Genomic DNA, 19,325 nt, shown 5'->3' on the forward strand with positions numbered 1-19,325 from the left:
TCCAGCAGGTGGTATGAACAGCATCCCAAGGGCCCCAATCGGGGAGGAGTGAGGGTGACGACCACTTGGGCCCTGCTGACCCGGGGAGCAGAAAGAGGTGGTCAGTGCATCCAGGGAGGTCCGTCCTGCACCAGGGGATATGGTCCCCCACAATGTCCATGGTCTCCTGGATTCGCACGACGACCCACCAGGCAGGTAGGCCACCATACCGTCCCCATCTACAAATGAGGAAGACGAGGCACAGGGAGCAGAGGCTTTTCCCACTGCAGAGCCGAGCTGGTTTTCCGCCAGGTGCTGGCGCTGCTTCTGATGTCAGCTGGTTGAGTGGTATCAGCAGGGAAGGATTTGGCTCACGGGCCGCCCTGGAAGCTGGTCTCTCAAGCAGTCAGTGATGGTCAGATTAGCCTCTGGTCCCAGAAGGAAGGGCTCTGCTCCACATGCAGGAGGGCATATACCCAGTCCGCTCCCGTCTAGCCGGCCCAGAAGCCCTCTGTTGTTAATCAGGTTTCTCTGGGCCTATGGGAGGGTATAGGGGTCCAGAGGCCAGGTAAGTGGCTCCACTGGCCACAGGGCTCAGGCAGCCTCTGGCCAACAAGGCAGTGCGGCAGTGTCCTGGCCCTGCTCACGTGGCTCCTGGCCGAGGGGCCCAGGGCCGTGTCCAACGTGCAGCCACAATGGCACGGCTCCTCCAGTCAGGCTGAGCAATGCTGTGCCACCTGAGAGGATTCGGCCCACCACCACCTAGGAGCAGGCCAAAGACTGGAGGAGATGGTGGAGCACATGCCAGGCCTGGCATCTTCTAGGCTTCACCTCTGGCAATCTGACCTGAGATAACCTCCCTCTTGCCTGGATCCCCAGAGTCATGACAGCTCAAGAAAGTAGGCCATTGGCTGAGATACTGACCAGGACATGGCTGTTCCAGGAAAGAAACACCACGGGGACACCACACCAGCTCTGTGGGGTCAGCAGGGCCTCGGAGCAGGTGGTAGAGGGGGAGGGGAGGGTGGCCTAGCTTTGTCTTTTACAACAGGGGCCAAGACAGGCTGTGAGGGTGACCGGGGGTGGGGAGGGAACACGGGCACCTTGACAGGGAGCCAGCCCCAGCTGGAAGGGGCTGCCGGCTGGCTGGCAGTGGCATGGAGGCCAGTTCTGCAGGCCTGCGATGTCCAGGAGGGGACATGGCTGTGCGGAGCCTCAGACAGGAGTCCACGAGGCAGCCGGGCCATGGCATGTCTGCCTTTCTTCTGTTTCTAGAAGACCGGAGAGCAGGGCTTTGCCTCCCAAACTGGACGCAGAGTCAGCCAAGAGGACACGCTGCCCGGAGGCTGGGCCTAGCGTGTGTGCTGGGGAGACACTGGCACTCCCAGGTCTATGCCTTTGCTCAGATGGCATCTTGGGGTAGGACGTACGGTCAGGAGTCCAGCAGATCCTCAAGCCAGAAACCGGGCCCTGCCGAGCACCTTGGAGGTGGGGGAACGGGATTCAGGGTCAGTCATGGGTCCTGTCCCCCATGCCCTCCTCGAGTGACACCTCTCTCAGTGCTGCGGAGGAACCTGCCTCGGGGCCTTAAGGCAAACAGACATGAACCCACAGGGTTAATTTTCATGAAGGTCACTGCATTTATCACAATAAAAAAATAAGAAAGTCAAGCGCACGTGTCTGGGCCAGTTGTGTGGCCATGAGAGCAGGTCCGAGGTCACAACGGCGCAGTCCGAGTCTCAGTAGTTCTGTTCGCTGGGGACAGGGATCCAACCCCTGGAGGCACAGCGTTCGGGGGGTGTAGGGGGAGTGATAAGTCTCCCCACCTCACCCCCTCATTTCTTCAAAAAATAGTCATCTTGGTGGTGTCGACTTGACATAAGATTTAAATTAAAAAAATGCAAGTAAACAGGCAGGAAGGGAGGCGGCCCAGTGTGGCAGGAAGCCCCAGGCAGTGGGAGTACAGGCCTGGGCTCAAGCTTGTGCCTGCCCACTGAGGTATTGTGGAAGCTTGTCTTCGGGCTGAAGTCGTACCAGTTTCACAGCAGCCTTGGCGCCCACCCTGGGAGGCAGGGAGTGAGCTGGCGGTGGGTGGCGTAGTGTGCTGTGTGGACACGCCATGTGGACGGAGGGGACTGGAGGTGCTTTTTGAGGGGTGAGTTGTGTTCCGATGTCAGTGTGTGTTCTTTCCGGCAGCTTTCTGGGCCCTCCTGGTTACGTCTCCTGGGGGACCACCTGCATGAGCTTCTGGCAGAGAACGGTTGTGGAGACTTGTGGGAGAGAGAAGGGTGTGAGTTCAGACAGGCAGGTGGGGGGACAAGGAGGCCGCCTGTCCCCTTTAGAAGCAAAGCTCACCCAGTTCCTCACCATGCCCTCCAAGGGTGTGAGAAGCCAGGGCGGCATGGCCCACCCTCACCTGCTTCAAAGCCTGTGAACCCTGGCAACTGCGGCCCATATACCAAACACCCTGGCCACAGGGTCCCCAGCAAAGCACAGCTGAGAGTGACGGGCCCTTCCCATGGGTCCACACCCAGTCACCATCTGGGCACATGCCCAGGATGTGCAGGCATCAAGTATGCCCCCAACATACCACAATGGCCACACTGTCCTGCAGTGTGGACTAGAGGGGCCAAGCAGAACCAGTGGACTCTGGGAAAACCTGTTACACTGTCATATCGCAAACTTTTTTTTTGAGTCAGGGTCTCACTGTAGCCCAGGATGAAGTGCAGTGGCATGATTGCAGCTCACTGCAGACTCAACATCCTGGGCTCAGGTGATCCCTCTCGCTTCAGTCTCCTGAGTAGCTGGGACTACAGGTGTGTGCCACCATGCCTGGCTAAAATATTTGGTTTTTTTTTTTTTTTGTAGAGGCAAGGTCTCACTATGTTGCCCAGGCAGGTCTCAAATTCCTGAGCTCAAGCAATCTTCCCACCTCAGCCTTCCAAAGTGCTGGGATTATAGGCATGAGCCACTGTGCCTAGCCAAATACCTCAGACTTTCTAGAAAGAAACTGCCCCGGGTTTCAGGATGGAGGGCTTCTTTCTGGCTAGGCCCTTGGTGTGATTCTGAATGACAGTTCACAAATACCCTACAGTCAAGGCTGGAGGCGAATGTTCTACTCAAATGATGGGCAATGTCTTGGTCATGGCAGGCGGTGATCAGAATTGGGATGGGCATCTCCCTGGCCACATCGCTGCCCCCCTGGGGCTTGTCAAAGTCACCTAGCGACTGGCGATCAGGGTCTGGTCCGCAGGCACTCAGGCCTTCTGTGAGGTGCCTGGCCACACTGACAGGGTGTGTGCGAGGCCCCGTGCACAGCACACACACACCCTGGGGTTGCTGCAGTGTGGACACCACACAGGGATTCTGTTCCCCTCCTCTGCCTTTCTAGGTCAGGCGCTGTCTCAGCTGGCAGCAGACAGAGGGATTTTGCTACTTGGCAAGAGCAGCCTGGTGTCCTGGAATCCTTTGTTCTGAGAGATTAGCTGGTGCCGAGCGGAGTGTCTCATGCCCAAAACACGGGGCGCCCCTGTCCAGACACACTGCCTGAGCCCTCGGCTGGGGCTGGGAGACCCTGCCTCCCATACCACACTTGGCCTAGAGGGTGGAGATGGCCAAGCTGCCCGGGCCTGAGGGCACAGCTGCCCGCTCCAGACTGAATGGTTGGGGCAGCCGGTGAGATACTCACAGATGCCCTGCAGCAGCCACTTGGGCTTGTTCTGCCACCAGACCCCGAAGAAGTAGATGGGCAGCCCGCTGAGGGTGATGGCGAAGCCAATGCCACACTCCACTGGCGTCTTCCAGAAAGACACGGCAATCAGAAACAAGCAGGCCAGGATGAAGAATATGGGCAGGGCCAGGTTCACCTGGGGGGAAGAACATGAGTCCGATGGGGCATGGGGCAGCAGGAAGTGTGATCACGCCTCATCCCCAACCCCTGAGAGTGTCTACCCACGGCCCGGGGGCAGCCGCATAGTCACGTAAGAGACACCTCTCTCTTGGCCTGCCCACCTTCCTCCTGCACCTGAACACACCCAGACCCGGGGCCCTTCCCCCCGGATCCCCCTGCCACCCAGGCCCTTCACACCTGCTGTGCAATGCCAGCAGCTGCCCCACTCTGGCCAGGCCTGTGGAGACCCGAGGCCGCACTTGCTACCAGTGTCCTGACTCAACACACGCTGTTGGGTACTCTGAGTAGAGCTCGCCAGGTGCTGACGGGTGGAAGGAACCTGCCTGGCCTCCAGAGGGCAGGGGAGGCCGCCTCCTGGTCCCACAACACAGGCACGGAAAGCCCCACCCGGCTGATGCCCCTGCCGCGGGTGCCCAGGGGAGGGACAGGCCTGGTGCTGCCGGGAAGCCTGTGGCCACCCACTAACGGGTGAGGGGACCCGCCTTCTCAGAGACCCCTTTGTGGACAGGGCCAAGTCAGAGCCCAGCCCTGAACCCACAGTCCAAACTGTCGTCTCCAAAGTGGACTCCACCAGGCACTGAGGCTGGGCCGAGAGCCACAGGCAACTGCAGACAGGGCCAGCCTCCACAGCTCAGGCATCATGTAGGCATCCTCGTCCACAGAGCCCAGCTGTCCTGAAACCACACACGGACAGGTTCCCAGAGATGGAGAGCTGCATGGTCCTATTTGGTCAGCACAGACCTACCCTGCCTACCCTGGCCCCAAGGGAACAAATGTCCACCATGCGTCCAGATGAACACTGGAGCAGGCCCGCAACGGCACTCAGGTGTTTCCAGGGACAGAGTATACCATGCAGGACACAGACCCACCAAGTGCCCAGGTTCCCATAGGGACAGGCCCAACTCGTTGGAACAGAGCAGAGCCCCTCATTTGCCCGTGCCTGCCCTCCCTTGACCATCTCTCCATGCTGGGCCCAGGCTGGACTCCTGCTGACGGTCACCCTTCATGATGAGGCACGGCAGGTATAGCTGCCCTCACGGTGGGTGGGCACTCGCCAGTCAGGCCCTCCATAGCCCTCTCTGGCCCCGCCTTTGGGAAGAGGCAGGAGTGAGGCGGCCAGGGCCTGGAGCCACCCTGCTCCCCACTGTGCCATCCCTACCATCCTGGAGACCCCACCCCAGCAGGGGCCCAGCCTCACTATGATGGCCACAGGCTGAGCCACAGGAGTTGCTGGCCAGTGGCCACCAAAACTCTGCCATCATGCCCTGACTTGCGTGACCATGGATGTGGCTGGACCCAGGCAGGAGTCTGACGTTCATTGACAGCAGTTGCCCCCCCCCAGCACAGGGCTGCCAAGGGGCGGGGCACCCAGGCCCAGGTCTCCATCTGTACCCTGAGTCCCCAGGGCAGTCCAGGCCAGTGACCTCCTGAACACAGTGCACAGACGTGGTGCCCTAAAGCGTGTCAGGGCCAGGCACCCCAAACTCTCCATTGTGGTGGTCCCCAGACACCAACTCCCACCCACCTACAGCTTGGATATGTGCCAACAGCCCCTTCGATGCCGCACAGAGCATCTCCATCCCCTGCCTGCCAGGTCCACCCCTCGCCCACCCATGACTATCACTCCCCTATCTACTCCTCCCCCCTCCTGCTGAGACACAAGCCCCAAGGAGGCAGGGCTGTGTCCGGCCTGCTGTCTGCTGACAACCCTCGGCTTCTGGAAGCATGAAGGCACCAGGAGGCTGGTGGTCAGCATGCAGCTGAATTAATGAGCTGCCTGGGGCTGCTTCAAAGCCACGTTCACATGGGACTTTGCTCACCCAGGACCCTGAAGAAGGTCTTGGTGTGCTGACAGGAGATGTAGGCATCGTGGCTAAGGGAGGCATGGCCCGACCTGGGCACCCCCAGCAAAGGCAGGGGCAGGATCGGAGGCTGTGCCGGGTGTTGGCTCCCAATGCAGGGCCCTGGAGGTACCCATCCCCAAGGGCCCAGCTTCACCTTGATGGGCCGCTCCAGCTCGGGCTTCTTATAGCGAAGCCACATCATGCCAATGATGGCCAGTGCCACGCACAGCCAGTTGAAGAAGCTGAAGAAGTTGATGACAGAGAAGATGTCTCTGGAGAAGGCATACAGCAGCGTCATGATGCACTGGAAGAAAGGGTGCCGGCTGAACCCAGGGTGTGGTGGACCAGAGGGCCACGGCAGCCACCCGGACCAGGACGGCCCTTGCCCTCTCTCAGAGAAACTGAGTCTGAGAACGTGCACGGTTTTAGGAAGACATAAGTGAGGAAATGGAGAGAGTGGGTTCTAAGGACAAGGGAACAGCATTGCGGATATGGACAGCAACAGAGCTGACCCAAATGTTCAGCACGGGATCCCTTAAATAAGCCACATGCTAGCCGGGCACAGTGGCTCATGCCTGTCATCCCAGCACTTTGGGAAGCTGAGGTGAGAGGCTTGCCTGAGCCCAGGGGTTTGAGACAAGCCTGAGCAACTTGGCGAGACCTCGTCTCTACAATAAATAAATAAAAATTAGCTGGGCGTGGTGGCGTGTGTCTGTAGTTCCAGCTACCTGGAAGGCTGAGGTGGAGGGGTCACCTGAGCCCAGCAGGTCGAGGCTGCGGAGGCCATGATTATGCCACTGCACTCCAGCCTAGGCAGCAGAGAGAGACTGGCTCAAAAAAAAAAGTCACACACACACACAGTGCAACTGAGAGCCACGAGCTGCCCAAGGCTGAGTTTAAACCGCGTGGTAGTCCTAGAAGGTGCCCAGGGTGTGTCTGATTCTCCTCCCTTCTCTCTCCCCTCTCTCTTGGTGAGGCTGTTCTCACTATCTCGCTTCTAACAAAACGAGGCAGAAGCAATGAGCGGGACGGCTGAGGCTCATCCCTAAGAACACAGTGGCTTCCCTGGCTGCGGTTCGGGCCCATAGCTCTAGGGGAAGTGGCCGACAGTATGACTGGCAGCCCATGGAGTGGGCTGTGTGCTGAGGGACAGGGCCTTCAGCCACTTGGGAGCAGAGCCACTTGGGAGTAGCCTCCCACCCTGGTCAAGCCCTCGGATAACACTCAGCCCTGAGATGACAACCTCCTGAACCGCCCGAGTGCCCGACTCACACCAACTGTGAGGCGATAAATGCTTCCCACTGTAGACTAGGTCCTGGGGTGGCTTGTTACACAGCAACAGAGAACACACACAATCACGTGCACTGACACAAAGACATGAGACAAGAGGCAGACACATGTGTGATGTGACCCTGGTGCAGGCCACCCCTGTGAGGGTCAGGTTGCTCACTCCCTTGGTTGGTCCTCACGACTGGGCTGCTCGGACACCCTGTGAGGCCAGGGGGAGGCGAGCAAGGTGGCCTGCAGAGAGCAGCTGGGTGGGGAGAGGGGCTTTGTTTGCCACATTTCTGGACTGTTGAAATTGTACTACTTTTGGAATTAGACACTGAAGCGTGCCCTGCAACGTGCGATGCCGGGCACGCAGGGATGGGCTGTGTGTAGAAATGCTGTGCTGACTTCTCGCCCACACAACCTGGTATCTGCCCTTGGCTCTCAGGGCTGCAGCCCAGAGCACTTGCAGGAGGGGCAGAGCTGGAGTGTGTGGAGTGCCCAGAGGCGTCAGACCCCCTGCCCCACGAGTCTCACAGGCTCAGAGCAATGCATAGGCTCACCGTGAACACGAGGGACGGCACGGGTGTGAGGAGCTGCGGGTGGATCATGGAGAGGATGGAGGGCAGATGGCCCTCGCGAGACCCCACGAAGAACAGCCTGTGGACAAGGGAGAGGGGCCAGCCGTCACCCTGCAACCCGGAGCACAGCAGGAGTCACGCGGAGATGGCACAGGGTGTGCATGGGGCTGCGCTCAGCCTGCCTTGGCCTCGCCGGCCACAGCTGAGCCACCCAGCTCCCCACTGCTCACACGCCTGGGGCAGGAGGAATTTCAGAACACAGAGCAGGCATGTCAACTCTGGGCTGCGGCATTGGGGGTGGAAGCCAAGGCTCCACTCCCTTATTTGGAAACTATTTGAACTTTTAGAAATTACATGTCGCTGTCACAGAAATGGAACTGTGGAGGTGGGGGGCGATAAGCCACATGAGGGGGCTGCCTCCAGCCGCCATGGTCAAGGACCCCGGTCAGGCTCACCTGGAAGACGTGAACAGGGACCCGTTGACTGAGCCGAAGCAGGACAGGCCCACGAAGACCGGGATAATCCAGGACATGACGCCCAGGTGGTGGTTCCCGAAGTCCTGGCAGACACACGGGTGAGCCCTCCTACGCGGTGGGTGCCGGCGGGCTCACTTCCAGCCATGACCATGCCCCTCCACTAGGAAGGGCAGAGTCCACACCCAGGCTGACCCCGGCCCTCCCCACCCTTGCCACAGGCTCCTGCACACAGAGGGCTCTCTTGGCAAACGATTCTGGACTCCAGTGGGGCCAAGGTCTTTTACTTGCTCCCGGGCCCCCTATGCAGGGGTTCGAGGGGAGCACTCACCACCCTACCTGCTCTCCCTTCTCTGCACTACCAGGTCCCTAGGATCACTGAGCTGAGGCCTGCGAGTGACCCATGGCCCGGCCTCCAGCCTCCACCCACCTTCACTGTGCCTGACCCACTCACGTCTATCAGGAGCAGATGCCCATCTGGAGCCAGGGACACCCACCCCTCCCCATTTTGGGATGCTCTGCGGGGCTCGGGATGGGGCTTTGTCGACAGTGGGTCCTCAGTCAACACTGAAGTGAGGAACGGGCCACGCTGCCCACTCCATGTTCTCCCAGCCCCAGGAAGGCAGCAAGTAGGGGCCTCGGGGCTATGGGTGCTGCGGGTGCTGCCTGGGCCTGGCCTACCGCCTGCCAAGGCAGCCGTGCATTGCCAGGTCGTGACCGGTTCCACTTCTTCTGGCTTGAATTTGCTTGACCCCTGCCTGGGACCACGCCAGCCATGCTGACTGAGATTGCCTCCGCATGGGGCGGGGGCACTAGAATTTTCAAATCCCCACCACCCAAGACTCTAGAGGCAGCCAAGGCTGAGGTCAAGGATCCCCAGCACTTGAAACCTGGCAAGGCCTCTGTGTTGCTGGCGGAGACCCAGATAACTGTCCAACCCCTAGGGCAGGAGAAGCCCGGGCAGGGGCGTGGGCGGGAGCCAGCTGTCATGTCTCACCACGGCCACGGCCTCCGACGTCAGCATCTGCTCGGTGGTTAGGGTCGTGAAGTAGGCCAGGTTGGTCAGCACGTACACCAGAGTGACAATGGGCAGTGAGATAATGATGGCCAGAGGCAGGTTCCTGGGAGGACAGGGCGCGTGTCACCTGGCAACTTGGTTGCAGGCTACCCCCAGGAGCTAGCAGGCCTCCTGCCCAGGGAGGCTCCAGGGAGTGCTGGCGGTCAGGTGATGGGGCCCAGCCTCAGCTTTCCACCTGAGGTGACCGCAAGGGCTCAGGAAGAGTCCTGTCAGGCTGCCCCGGCTGAATTCTGTGAGCTGCACAGTTAGGACCCGCCCCCACACCCAGAGCCTCCCCAGGGGCCCTGGGTGGCCAGGGCTGACAGCCATAGAGGCTTCTCTCAGCCCGTCTCACCCCGTGAGGCACACACTCTCGGGAGTGGGGGGCATAGGTCCACCCTCCTGTGTCTGGGCTGCTGTGGGCTAGGGACATGCTGCCCATTCTCGGGGGAAGACTTGCTCAAGGCCACCTGGCCACTGTGCCGCCCGTTTGGGCCCAGATGCCACCCACCCACATCCTGCAGACCCCATAGCTCTGGCCACGGCTCAGCCCAAGCCAGAAGGGACCCTCACAGCCCCTGGATGGTTGTGACATCTCCTCCTATCACTAGGATCATCACGTCCCTGTCTGGGCTCTCACCCACCTGTAAGGATTGATCATCTCCTCCGTGACAAAGTTCAAGTAATTCCTAGAATTAGATAGCAGAGTTCAGTTCCACGTTCCTCATCAGAACACAGGAAAGCATCAGGGGGAAAAAGGAGTACCCTGGAGAGACCCCAGAACCAGGAGACCCTCATGGCCAGGCTGCTCCATGGAGCTTGGAAGTCACTGGACGTGAGAGCCCCAGGGCCCCTGTCCACCCTCACCTGCTTGCCAGAATCTTCCCCACTCTCACCTAACGGCGGTTCGTGTCCCTGTCCAGTCAGCCTAACGGCAGGGACCAGCTGGGACCTGGAGGACCCAAGGCCACAGAAGTGACCCCCCCCCGCCCACTGAGGCTCACATGCAGGATGCCTCTGCAGTGGCTGAAGCTATGGTGGGTAGCTGCCCCTGCTCTCTGGGATGCACGTGGCTCGGCTCCACGTGGCTCCATGAGGGCCATCAGCCATCCCATACCACCCACTCCCTTCAACGGCCCCTGGATGGCTGGGAGACTCAGGATTTCTGGACACTCTGTGCCCCCCCAAGGGACCCAGAAATTCTGGAACCTACCATCCTCCGTAAGCAAAGAGGCCGCTGTACAAAGCCAGCACAATGTTCCCCACATCTAATTTGGTGCCTTCAAACGAAGACTTAGGGTCCAGGTTGGACACATCACCTGGCAAAGGCCAAACAGAAAGAAATGGTGGGTTACAGTGCTGAACAGAGGTCACGCTACGAGTTCCAAAATGTTCCCAGAGCAAAACACTGTAACAAAAATGCTTCACGGCAACAAACTGGATGCACCTGCAGAGCCATGTTTCCCGTACACGTCCCAGACTCTTGGGGGCTGGGGACAGCAGACAGGGGTGCAGGGTCCCAACCACACCTGGGTTGAGGTGAATGTGACCCCACTGCCAGCCTGGGCTCACCCCAGAGGGGAGGGCAACTCTGTAGCCTCAGCCACCGTGGAGACAGCCCAGATGCTCTGCTCTTAAGGAGAACCCGGCAGCTGCCACACGGGCATGTCTGCTCCTGCCTGGTGTGCAGGACAGGAGGGAGGGGCCGAGCCACATCACCTTCCATAACATTCCCCAGAGACCCCATGACATGAGTGTTGAGGCAGACGAGGCTGGAGGACCCAGGCTTGCCCCAGCTAGACCCGGCTTCTTACAATGGCAGAAGCCTGGACAGATCTCCCGCCCTCGCACAGCCGACAAGGAAAGGTTGCAGGCCCAGGCCACTGCTGGAGCTCAGTGAGCGTGCCGCCCGCGGCAGCCTGGAAACAAGGGATGGCACAGAGGCCAACTCCAACCCCACCTGCCTCCACACAGCCTGGCCTGGCCCCGTGTGCAAAGCTCTCGGTTTTCTCCTCTGAGAACACTGTCCCTGGGCTCAGGGCCCCATGCCAGGGGACCTCATTCCAAACTCAGACCTCAATTGCATCTGCAAAGACCCTTTTTCCAGATAAGGTCACTTACAGTGACGGGTCAGGTGGACGCACTTTTTGGAGCCCCCATTCAACCATGCAAATAGATACCATAGAATGAGGGTGTTTCAGAAAGGTCACCTGGCGGGCATGACAGTTTCTGGCCTCTGTAATGCAGCCCCTGCACCAAGCCCAGGAGAGATCTGCGCCCCTCAGGGAGCAGCCCAACAGACCAACGTCCTGGGCACGGCCAGGCTGGCCAGCTCTCTGTGAGCTGCAGTTCAATTGCCTCATGGGCTTTTGTTCCTGGCTCTGGGTCACTGGGGGTGGCCAGAGAACAGACATGCCTCTCACAGCCGACTGCATCTCAGAAAGGACTTGGAAACAAGACCAAAGACACCAACGGAACCACACCCCCTCCTGCTGACCACAGAGCTGGAGGCACAAGTCAAATTCTTGGTCAAGCCGTGCACTGCATGTTAACGTGGAGACTGTTTCTTTTTCTTTTTCTGAGTTGGAGTCTCACTCTGGCACTCAGGCTGGAGTGCAGTGGCATGCTCATGGCCATCACAGACTCAACGGACTCAGGTGATCCTTCCGCCTCAGCCTTCCAAGTAGCTGGCACTACAGGCATACACCACTGTGCCTGGCTACTTTTTGATTTTTTATAGAGACAAGGCCTCACCAAGTTGCCCAGGCTAGTCTCAAACCCCTGGGCTCAAGCAATCCTCTTGCCTCTGCCTCCCAAAGTGCTGGAGTGACAGGCATGAGCCATCGCACCCAACTTACGTGGGGACTATTTCTAACAGAGTCCTCCCAGCTTTGTCAGCCAGGGTCTGTTCCCCACCTTGCTAAGGAAAAGTCACTCGACCAAGTCTCATGGGGCCAGGCTGGAAGTCCCCCAGGGCTGCCCGAGTCACACTATGCTACATTGGTCAAGATACTAGAGGGCTGGGGGTGGGGATACGGAGGACCCATGGGGGCCCAACAAGAGTCATGGCCTTGGTCGCCCCAGGAACATGGCAGGATGACAGAAGCTGAGAAAGTGTCAGCTGGGCATGGCAGCTCACGACTGTCATCCCAACACTTTGGGAGACCAAGGTGGGAAGATCGCTTGAGGCTAGGAGTTTGAGACCAGCTTGGGCAACTGAGCAACATAGTGAGACCCTGTCACTATAACAACAAAAACAGACACCATAAAAAGAAATTAGAGCCGGGCTCGGTGGCTCAGCCTGTAATCCCGCGCCTTTGGGAGGCTGAGGTGAGTGGATTGCCTGAGCCCGCGGGTTCGAGACCCGCCTGGGCAACTTGGTGAGACCTCATCTCTACAATAAATCAAGAATTAGTTGGGCATGGTAGCGCGTGCCTGTAGTTCCAGCTACTTGGAAGGCTGAGGTGGAAGGATCGCCAGAGCCCAGCAGGTCGAGGCTGCGGTGGCCGGGAGCGGCCACTGCACTCCAGTCTGGGCGACTGAGTGAGACTCCAACTCAAAAAAAAAAAAAAAAAAGAAATTAAGTAGTAAGGAAGCTTCAAAGGAGACCCACGAAGGGAGGGTCCCACAGAAACTTGGCATTCACACCAAACGGGGCTTACACTTCAAAGGCAACACAGACTTCCTGGCAAACACCATGCTGGGGCCTTCAAGACAGGGCCCGCTTCTGTGTCGGGTCCACCTCCTGTGGGAGTTCTGGGTGTGTGCAGCTCTGCCCAGGGAGGTGTCTCTCAAGCTCTGATCTCTGGCCTGTGCTGGGGACACGTGTGGGTTCCCTGAGGCCTGCCCATCCCCACCCCCGGCAACGCCCTGATCTCCCAACGAAAGCAGACTCCAGGGCCTGCTGTCTGCATGTCCCAAGTCCCAGTCACAGGGGGTCAGAGGCCAGGCTAGACATGCAGGCCTGGGGTGGGGCGCAGCTCAGAGTCGGCTCAGGACAGGACACTTTTAACAGCGCCTCAGCCAAGGTGCCCACAGCCCCCTCGGCCTCCCCCGACTCTCCTATCGAAAGCTCTGGAACATGCAGCTCCTTTACACGTGCAGAGCTATGTCCCAGGGCCTTGCCCACATACTGCTGCTGGGGGCAGAGTAGGCATCTGTCCTACAGGTGGGGAAACTGAGGTATGGGCACTTGCCCAGGGGCACGAAGATATGTCAAGATGCTTGGTAGTCAAGGTCCGGCATCCCACCATGTCTGGAACTAACAGGGGCTGGGGGAGTGGAGCCTCTGGACAGACCCAGCCAGGCCAAGGGACAGGACACCTCAGACAATGGTCACCCCAAACACCTCCAACCCATGACCTGACCTCCAGGCTCCTGCTGACAGAGACAGTATCTGATCACCTCACGGGGCAGCTGGCTGCCTCTGCTGAGGAAGGAGGCCCGAGATGTGCATGGGTCTCCCGGCAAGAGTCAGGCAAAGCAGTCCCCAGGCCTGGGCAATATGCGTGCTTTACAGGGACAAGGCCTCACCAAGTTGCCCAGGCTGGTCTCAAACCCCTGGGCTCAAGCAATCCTCTTGCCTCTGCCTCCCAAAGTGCTGGAGTGACAGGCATGAGCCACCGCACCCAGGGGCTCACTGATCTCCTGAGACCACAGGGCTGGGAAAGACCACCCACCGCACAATAGCAGCCTCTAAAACTCCCGGGAAAGCACGGCCACTTGGGGCACAGATGGGTTCCCATGTGGCTTCCGCTCCTAGGGCCGGTGTGGCCAGGACCTCTCAGGCTGCAGGAGCCTGGGACCTTCTCTCCCTGCAGACGGCCTGCTGTGTGCGGAGGGACAGAACCCAGGCTTTACGCCCTTGGGTTGGTGGTCCTCTGGCTCCTCACTCTCATGGTGTAGGGAGAGGCAGGAGGGCAGGGCCTGCTTCCCTGGACAGGCAAGGCTTGCCAAGGGTTTGTCTGTTTGGGGACCCCGAAGTCCCTCTAAGCTGTCCCCACAGACACAGTGCGTGGCCCCCTACTGACTGGGTGGGGTGGGGGAGTGCAGGGGCATCTCTGACAGTGAACTGCCCTGGGGACCTGGTGCCCATGCATGTGCCTGCAGCAGAGCCCACGGGGCTTGGCTGCCCCAGTTTGAGCTGGACGCTGGCCCAGGACAGGAGGCAGCTTCGCTGGGTGCCAGACCAAACGCAGGCCATCTTGCCCCTCCACGGCGCCACAGAGCAGGCACCAGGTCTGCAGCCCAGTGCGGCGACACAGCTGGACCCCCCAGAGCCGTCCCTAGGCTCTGCCTGCCCTCGGCCATCTGCCTCTGAGAGCAGCTCTGGTTTGGAGGGCGGCAGGAGGGGTAGGGTCGGGACTGAGACTCGGCAGTGGGGACAAACTCTGGGGACAACACCCGCCACCCTCCATGGCGGCCAAGGGATATTCAGCTCGCCTGGGGACATGAGGGTGTCATGACACCGGGTGGCTGCTGCTATCCTGGAGTGGAGGCCAGAATGCAGCTGCATGTTCTTCAAGGCATGGGACACCCCAGCAGTAGGTCCAGGACATGAACTACCTGAGAGGATGTCCCCAGCCAGACAGACAGAGCCGGCCCCTCTGGGTCCCTCTCCCACAAACCCTGGACTCAGTCAGGCTCCATACTTCAACATAAGACCCCAGGGCAGGGTGGGAGTGAATGACCGAGCGGCCTTCCTTCCGTCACACAGCCTCCCAGCCTCCATACCTGGCCATCCATGCTGTCTAGCCAGCCTCCACCCCAGGGAGGGGTGAGCAGAGAATCTCCAAGGACAGACGGAGGAACGCAAGTCACACACACGCACAGCCTGAAAACCCAGCCTGAAAAACAGATCTGAGCACAAAGCAAGCCCTGCCTGGACCACTGCTGGGGGGCTTTTCTGCACATCTCAAAGCCTCCTCTCCCCCCGGGGTACTCGGAGGCAGCAACCCCACTGCAGGCAGAGTCTGGCCCCCGGGGGCCCTTTAAGCCCCTGCCTCCAAGTCTCCCTTTACTGGCTCTCCATAAGACGCATCTCCCCCTTGGAAGGAGGGCGAGTGGCCAGTATGGAAAGCGTGTGCTTGACTGCAAACACCGTGGCAGCCTGGGACTGGGAACCTGGCAGCGTCAACCTCCATCAGCGCCAAACTCTGTCAGCAGGATCCCTCAAGAACTGGGTGATTGGGGTGGGAATGTTTCAAAGGCCCCGGGGAGATGGCTTCAGGGAAAACTGGCTGATCCCTGCGTCACAGTCATGGGAACCGTCCACTGGGGAACTCTGGCCTTGGGGAAGCCTCCTCACTGATGGTGCCTGAGGGATACCCCATAGTCACCTCCCAGTGGCCAAATGAAAATGGGACAAAGCCGGGCTCGGTGGCTCAGCCTGTAATCCCACGCCTTTGGGAGGCTGAGGTGAGTGGATTGCCTGAGCCCGCGGGTTCGAGACCCTCCCGGGCAGCGAGACCTCATCTCTACAATAAATAAAAAAATCAGCCGGGCGTGGTAGCGCATGCCTGTAATTCCGGCTACTCGGAAGGCTGAGGCGGAAGGATCGCCGGAGCCCAGCAGGTCGAGGCTGCGGTGGCCAGGAGCGGCCACTGCACTCCAGTCTGGGTGACAGAGTGAGACTCCAACTCAAAAAAAAAAAATGGGACAAGGCCAAGAATCCGCTCCTTTCCACTCCTGTGATACGGCCAGCCCCTTGGCTCCTGGCTCAGAGGACAGAGGCTCCCTGTGGCCACAGTGTCCCGTGAGGCCTTGCCCTGCCCTCAGGCCTGGAAAGCTGCCATCTGGAGATGACCTCTGAGGCAACCCCCAAGCTGAGGCAGTGGGGGAGCCCAGGACCTCAGGGCTGGCCTGGCCTCACCCCAGCCTCGGTCACCCTCCAGGGGATTCTGGCCAGGGCAGTCTGCAGTGCCTCCCACCCACTCTATCCCTCTGGGGTCCATGAGTGCTCAATTTGGTGGTGTCCTGTGTCACAGTGTCCCCTAAAATCACATCCAGCGGAACTGCAGCGTGTCCTCCTCTGGAAACACGGCCTTTGCAGGCGGTGCCTGGAGCCGATGGGGCAGAGAGAGGCAGGCAGCACCTTGACTGCCATACTCTGGCCTCCGGGGCTGCTAGTTTAAATGTCGGTGGTTGAAGCCACTGTTGGCCACAGCAGCTGCAGGGCCACACTCAGACCTGCACCGCGCCCCTCAGTCCCACCATGGGAGATCTCCCTGGTCCTCTCTGCATTGTGGACACAGCTGGGAGACAGGACAGGCACAGCCTCAGACCCGCCGCTCAGCCATGAGCCCCATGGGGCTGGCGAGGCCAGTGCTGGGTGGGCGCCCACGGGAACTCTGGCTGGTGGCTCACGGCTGTCTTCTGTGGGCTCCCTGTTTGGCCACCTCCTCCTGGAGGGCCATCTGTGCTGCCTCTCCCCATTCCCCCACCTCCATCTCCCCACCCGGATGCCCCTTTCCTGATGCCCATGCCGCTCTACCTCTGCCTGATGTCGTGAACCATGAGGGGCGGGAACCCGGGTTTGGAAGGCGGAGGCCATGTGGTGCCTGTTGACCACGGCCTGCATATTCCCCGACAAGACTCCCGGGGGAGTTGTAAGACGAGCTTTGACCTCAAATCCGGTTGGAAAGGGGCTTTCCGACCTCGCAGGCTGGAGAAGCCCTCAGAAAGGCTCCTGTCCCCTCTGCCTGCCTCAACAGCCTCTGTCTGTGCATCTGAGCACCCAGGGCAAGGGAGGAGGCAGCTGCAGAACCGCTTTCCATCCTTTGATCCCCCTGGAACAACACAAGCGGAGCATGTGACCTCCACATCTGCCATCCTTCCGGAGGCTGGACCAGCAGCACGGCACAGGCCTGGCCAGACGCAATCAAAGAACACCAGAGGGAAGCAGGCGGCCTGCTTAGCAGCCATCATCAGACATGGCCCTTTGAGGTGGTGAGGACAGTTCCTGGGGCCCCGAGACACACTGCTGGGGACACAGCGAGGGCACTCCCACCCATGCATGGGGTGTGCACTGGCTCTGGGCACAGGTCATCTAGAGGGGAGGTCTGACCTTTAGCCTGGCCCGAATCCGGGAGGCCCTGAGCATAGTGGCCTGACCATCCCGGGGTGACCGTGAGCTCGTCATAGACACCCTGAAGGCAAGACTGCCTGAGAGCTTTCCTGGAAAGTCAGTTTTGGTAGGAAGGCCAGGCGGTAGCCACTTCTTCTCAGTTCAAGACCACCTTGGACTCTTATGGGATTGGCCTTGAGGCTCTGAGGCTTGCCCTGTCTCCTGCTGGCAGAGGGGTGCCCTGCTATAGACTGAACCTGTCCCCCAGTTCAGATGTAGAAGCCCTGAACCCTTCCCATGCCACTGCCCTGGGCACAGGGTCCCCAAGGAATTACAATGAAGAGGTCCCAGCCAGGAGCGGTGGCTCAGCCTACAATCCCAGCACTTTGGGAGGGTGAGGCAAGAGGATTGCCTGGGCCCAGGGGATCGAGATCAGCCTGGGCAACTTGGTGAAACCTCATCTCTACAGTGAATCACAAAAACTAGCTGGGTGTGGAGGCGTGCGTCTAGTTCCAGCTACTTGGAAGGCTGAGGCAGAAGGATCGCCTAAGACCAGCAGGTCGAGCTACGGTGGCCATGAGCGTGCCACTGCACTCTAGCCTGGGTAACAAGAGTGAGACTCCAACTCAAAAAAACAAAAAGAAGCCGGGCTCAGTGGCTCAGCCTGTAATCCCGCACCTTTGGGAGGCTGAGGTGAGTGGATTGCCTGAGCCCGTAGATTCGAGACCTGAGACCTGCCTGGGCAGCGAGACCTCATCTCTTACAATAAATCAAAAAATCAGCCGGGCGTGGTAGCACAGGCCGGTAATTCCGGCTACTGGGAAGGCTGAGGCGGAAGGATCGCCGGAGCCCAGCAGGTCGAGGCTGCGGTGGCCAGGAGCGGCCACTGCACTCCAGTCTGGGCGACAGAGTGAGACTCCAACTCAAAAACAAAACAAAACAAAAAACAAACAAAAAAAAGAGGTCCCACGGGTAGACCTGGCCAGCAGGAAATTGATGTCCTTGTAAGAGACCCCAGAGCCAGGCTCAGTGGCTCAGCCTGCAATCCCACGCCTTTGGGAGGCTGAGGTGAGTGGATTGCCTGAGCCCGCGGGTTCGAGACCCGCCTGGGCAGCGAGACCTCATCTCTTACAATAAATCAAAAAATCAGCCGGGCGTGGTAGCACAGGCCGGTAATTCCGGCTACTGGGAAGGCTGAGGCGGAAGGATCGCCGGAGCCCAGCAGGTCGAGGCTGCGGTGGCCAGGAGCGGCCACTGCACTCCAGTCTGGGCGACAGAGTGAGACTCCAACTCAAAAACAAAACAAAACAAAAAACAAACAAAAAAAAGAGGTCCCACGGGTAGACCTGGCCAGCAGGAAATTGATGTCCTTGTAAGAGACCCCAGAGCCAGGCTCAGTGGCTCAGCCTGCAATCCCACGCCTTTGGGAGGCTGAGGTGAGTGGATTGCCTGAGCCCGCGGGTTCGAGACCCGCCTGGGCAGCGAGACCTCATCTCTTACAATAAATCAAAAAATCAGCCGGGCGTGGTAGCACAGGCCGGTAATTCCGGCTACTGGGAAGGCTGAGGCGGAAGGATCGCCGGAGCCCAGCAGGTCGAGGCTGCGGTGGCCAGGAGCGGCCACTGCACTCCAGTCTGGGCGACAGAGTGAGACTCCAACTCAAAAACAAAACAAAACAAAAAACAAACAAAAAAAAGAGGTCCCACGGGTAGACCTGGCCAGCAGGAAATTGATGTCCTTGTAAGAGACCCCAGAGCCAGGCTCAGTGGCTCAGCCTGCAATCCCACGCCTTTGGGAGGCTGAGGTGAGTGGATTGCCTGAGCCCGCGGGTTCGAGACCCGCCTGGGCAGCGAGACCTCATCTCTTACAATAAATCAAAAAATCAGCCGGGCGTGGTAGCACAGGCCGGTAATTCCGGCTACTGGGAAGGCTGAGGCGGAAGGATCGCCGGAGCCCAGCAGGTCGAGGCTGCGGTGGCCAGGAGCGGCCACTGCACTCCAGTCTGGGCGACAGAGTGAGACTCCAACTCAAAAACAAAACAAAACAAAAAACAAACAAAAAAAAGAGGTCCCACGGGTAGACCTGGCCAGCAGGAAATTGATGTCCTTGTAAGAGACCCCAGAGCCAGGCTCAGTGGCTCAGCCTGC

General features: G+C 59.5%; 1 protein-coding gene across 1 annotated transcript in view; it reads right to left on the reverse strand.

The window, feature by feature from the left end:
• Positions 1 to 1,168: 1,168 nt before the first annotated feature.
• SLC7A5 (solute carrier family 7 member 5) overlaps positions 1,169 to 19,325 on the reverse strand; it is a 38,969-nt gene continuing 20,812 nt past the window's right edge. Inside the window, exons 3-10 of the mRNA XM_008059725.2 lie at positions 10,327 to 10,432; positions 9,758 to 9,802; positions 9,054 to 9,177; positions 8,039 to 8,142; positions 7,566 to 7,662; positions 5,888 to 6,037; positions 3,668 to 3,845; positions 1,169 to 2,249 (exon numbers count right to left, since the gene is read on the reverse strand). Coding sequence (XP_008057916.2) covers positions 2,194 to 2,249; positions 3,668 to 3,845; positions 5,888 to 6,037; positions 7,566 to 7,662; positions 8,039 to 8,142; positions 9,054 to 9,177; positions 9,758 to 9,802; positions 10,327 to 10,432 — 860 coding nt within the window. The 3' untranslated portion in view covers positions 1,169 to 2,193. The remainder of the gene's footprint in view (positions 2,250 to 3,667; positions 3,846 to 5,887; positions 6,038 to 7,565; positions 7,663 to 8,038; positions 8,143 to 9,053; positions 9,178 to 9,757; positions 9,803 to 10,326; positions 10,433 to 19,325) is intronic.

This window comes from Carlito syrichta, unplaced genomic scaffold, assembly GCF_000164805.1.
Source record: "Carlito syrichta isolate Samal-C Ts95f unplaced genomic scaffold, Tarsius_syrichta-2.0.1 Scaffold304337, whole genome shotgun sequence".
In the NCBI taxonomy this organism is placed as follows: Eukaryota; Metazoa; Chordata; class Mammalia; order Primates; family Tarsiidae; genus Carlito; species Carlito syrichta.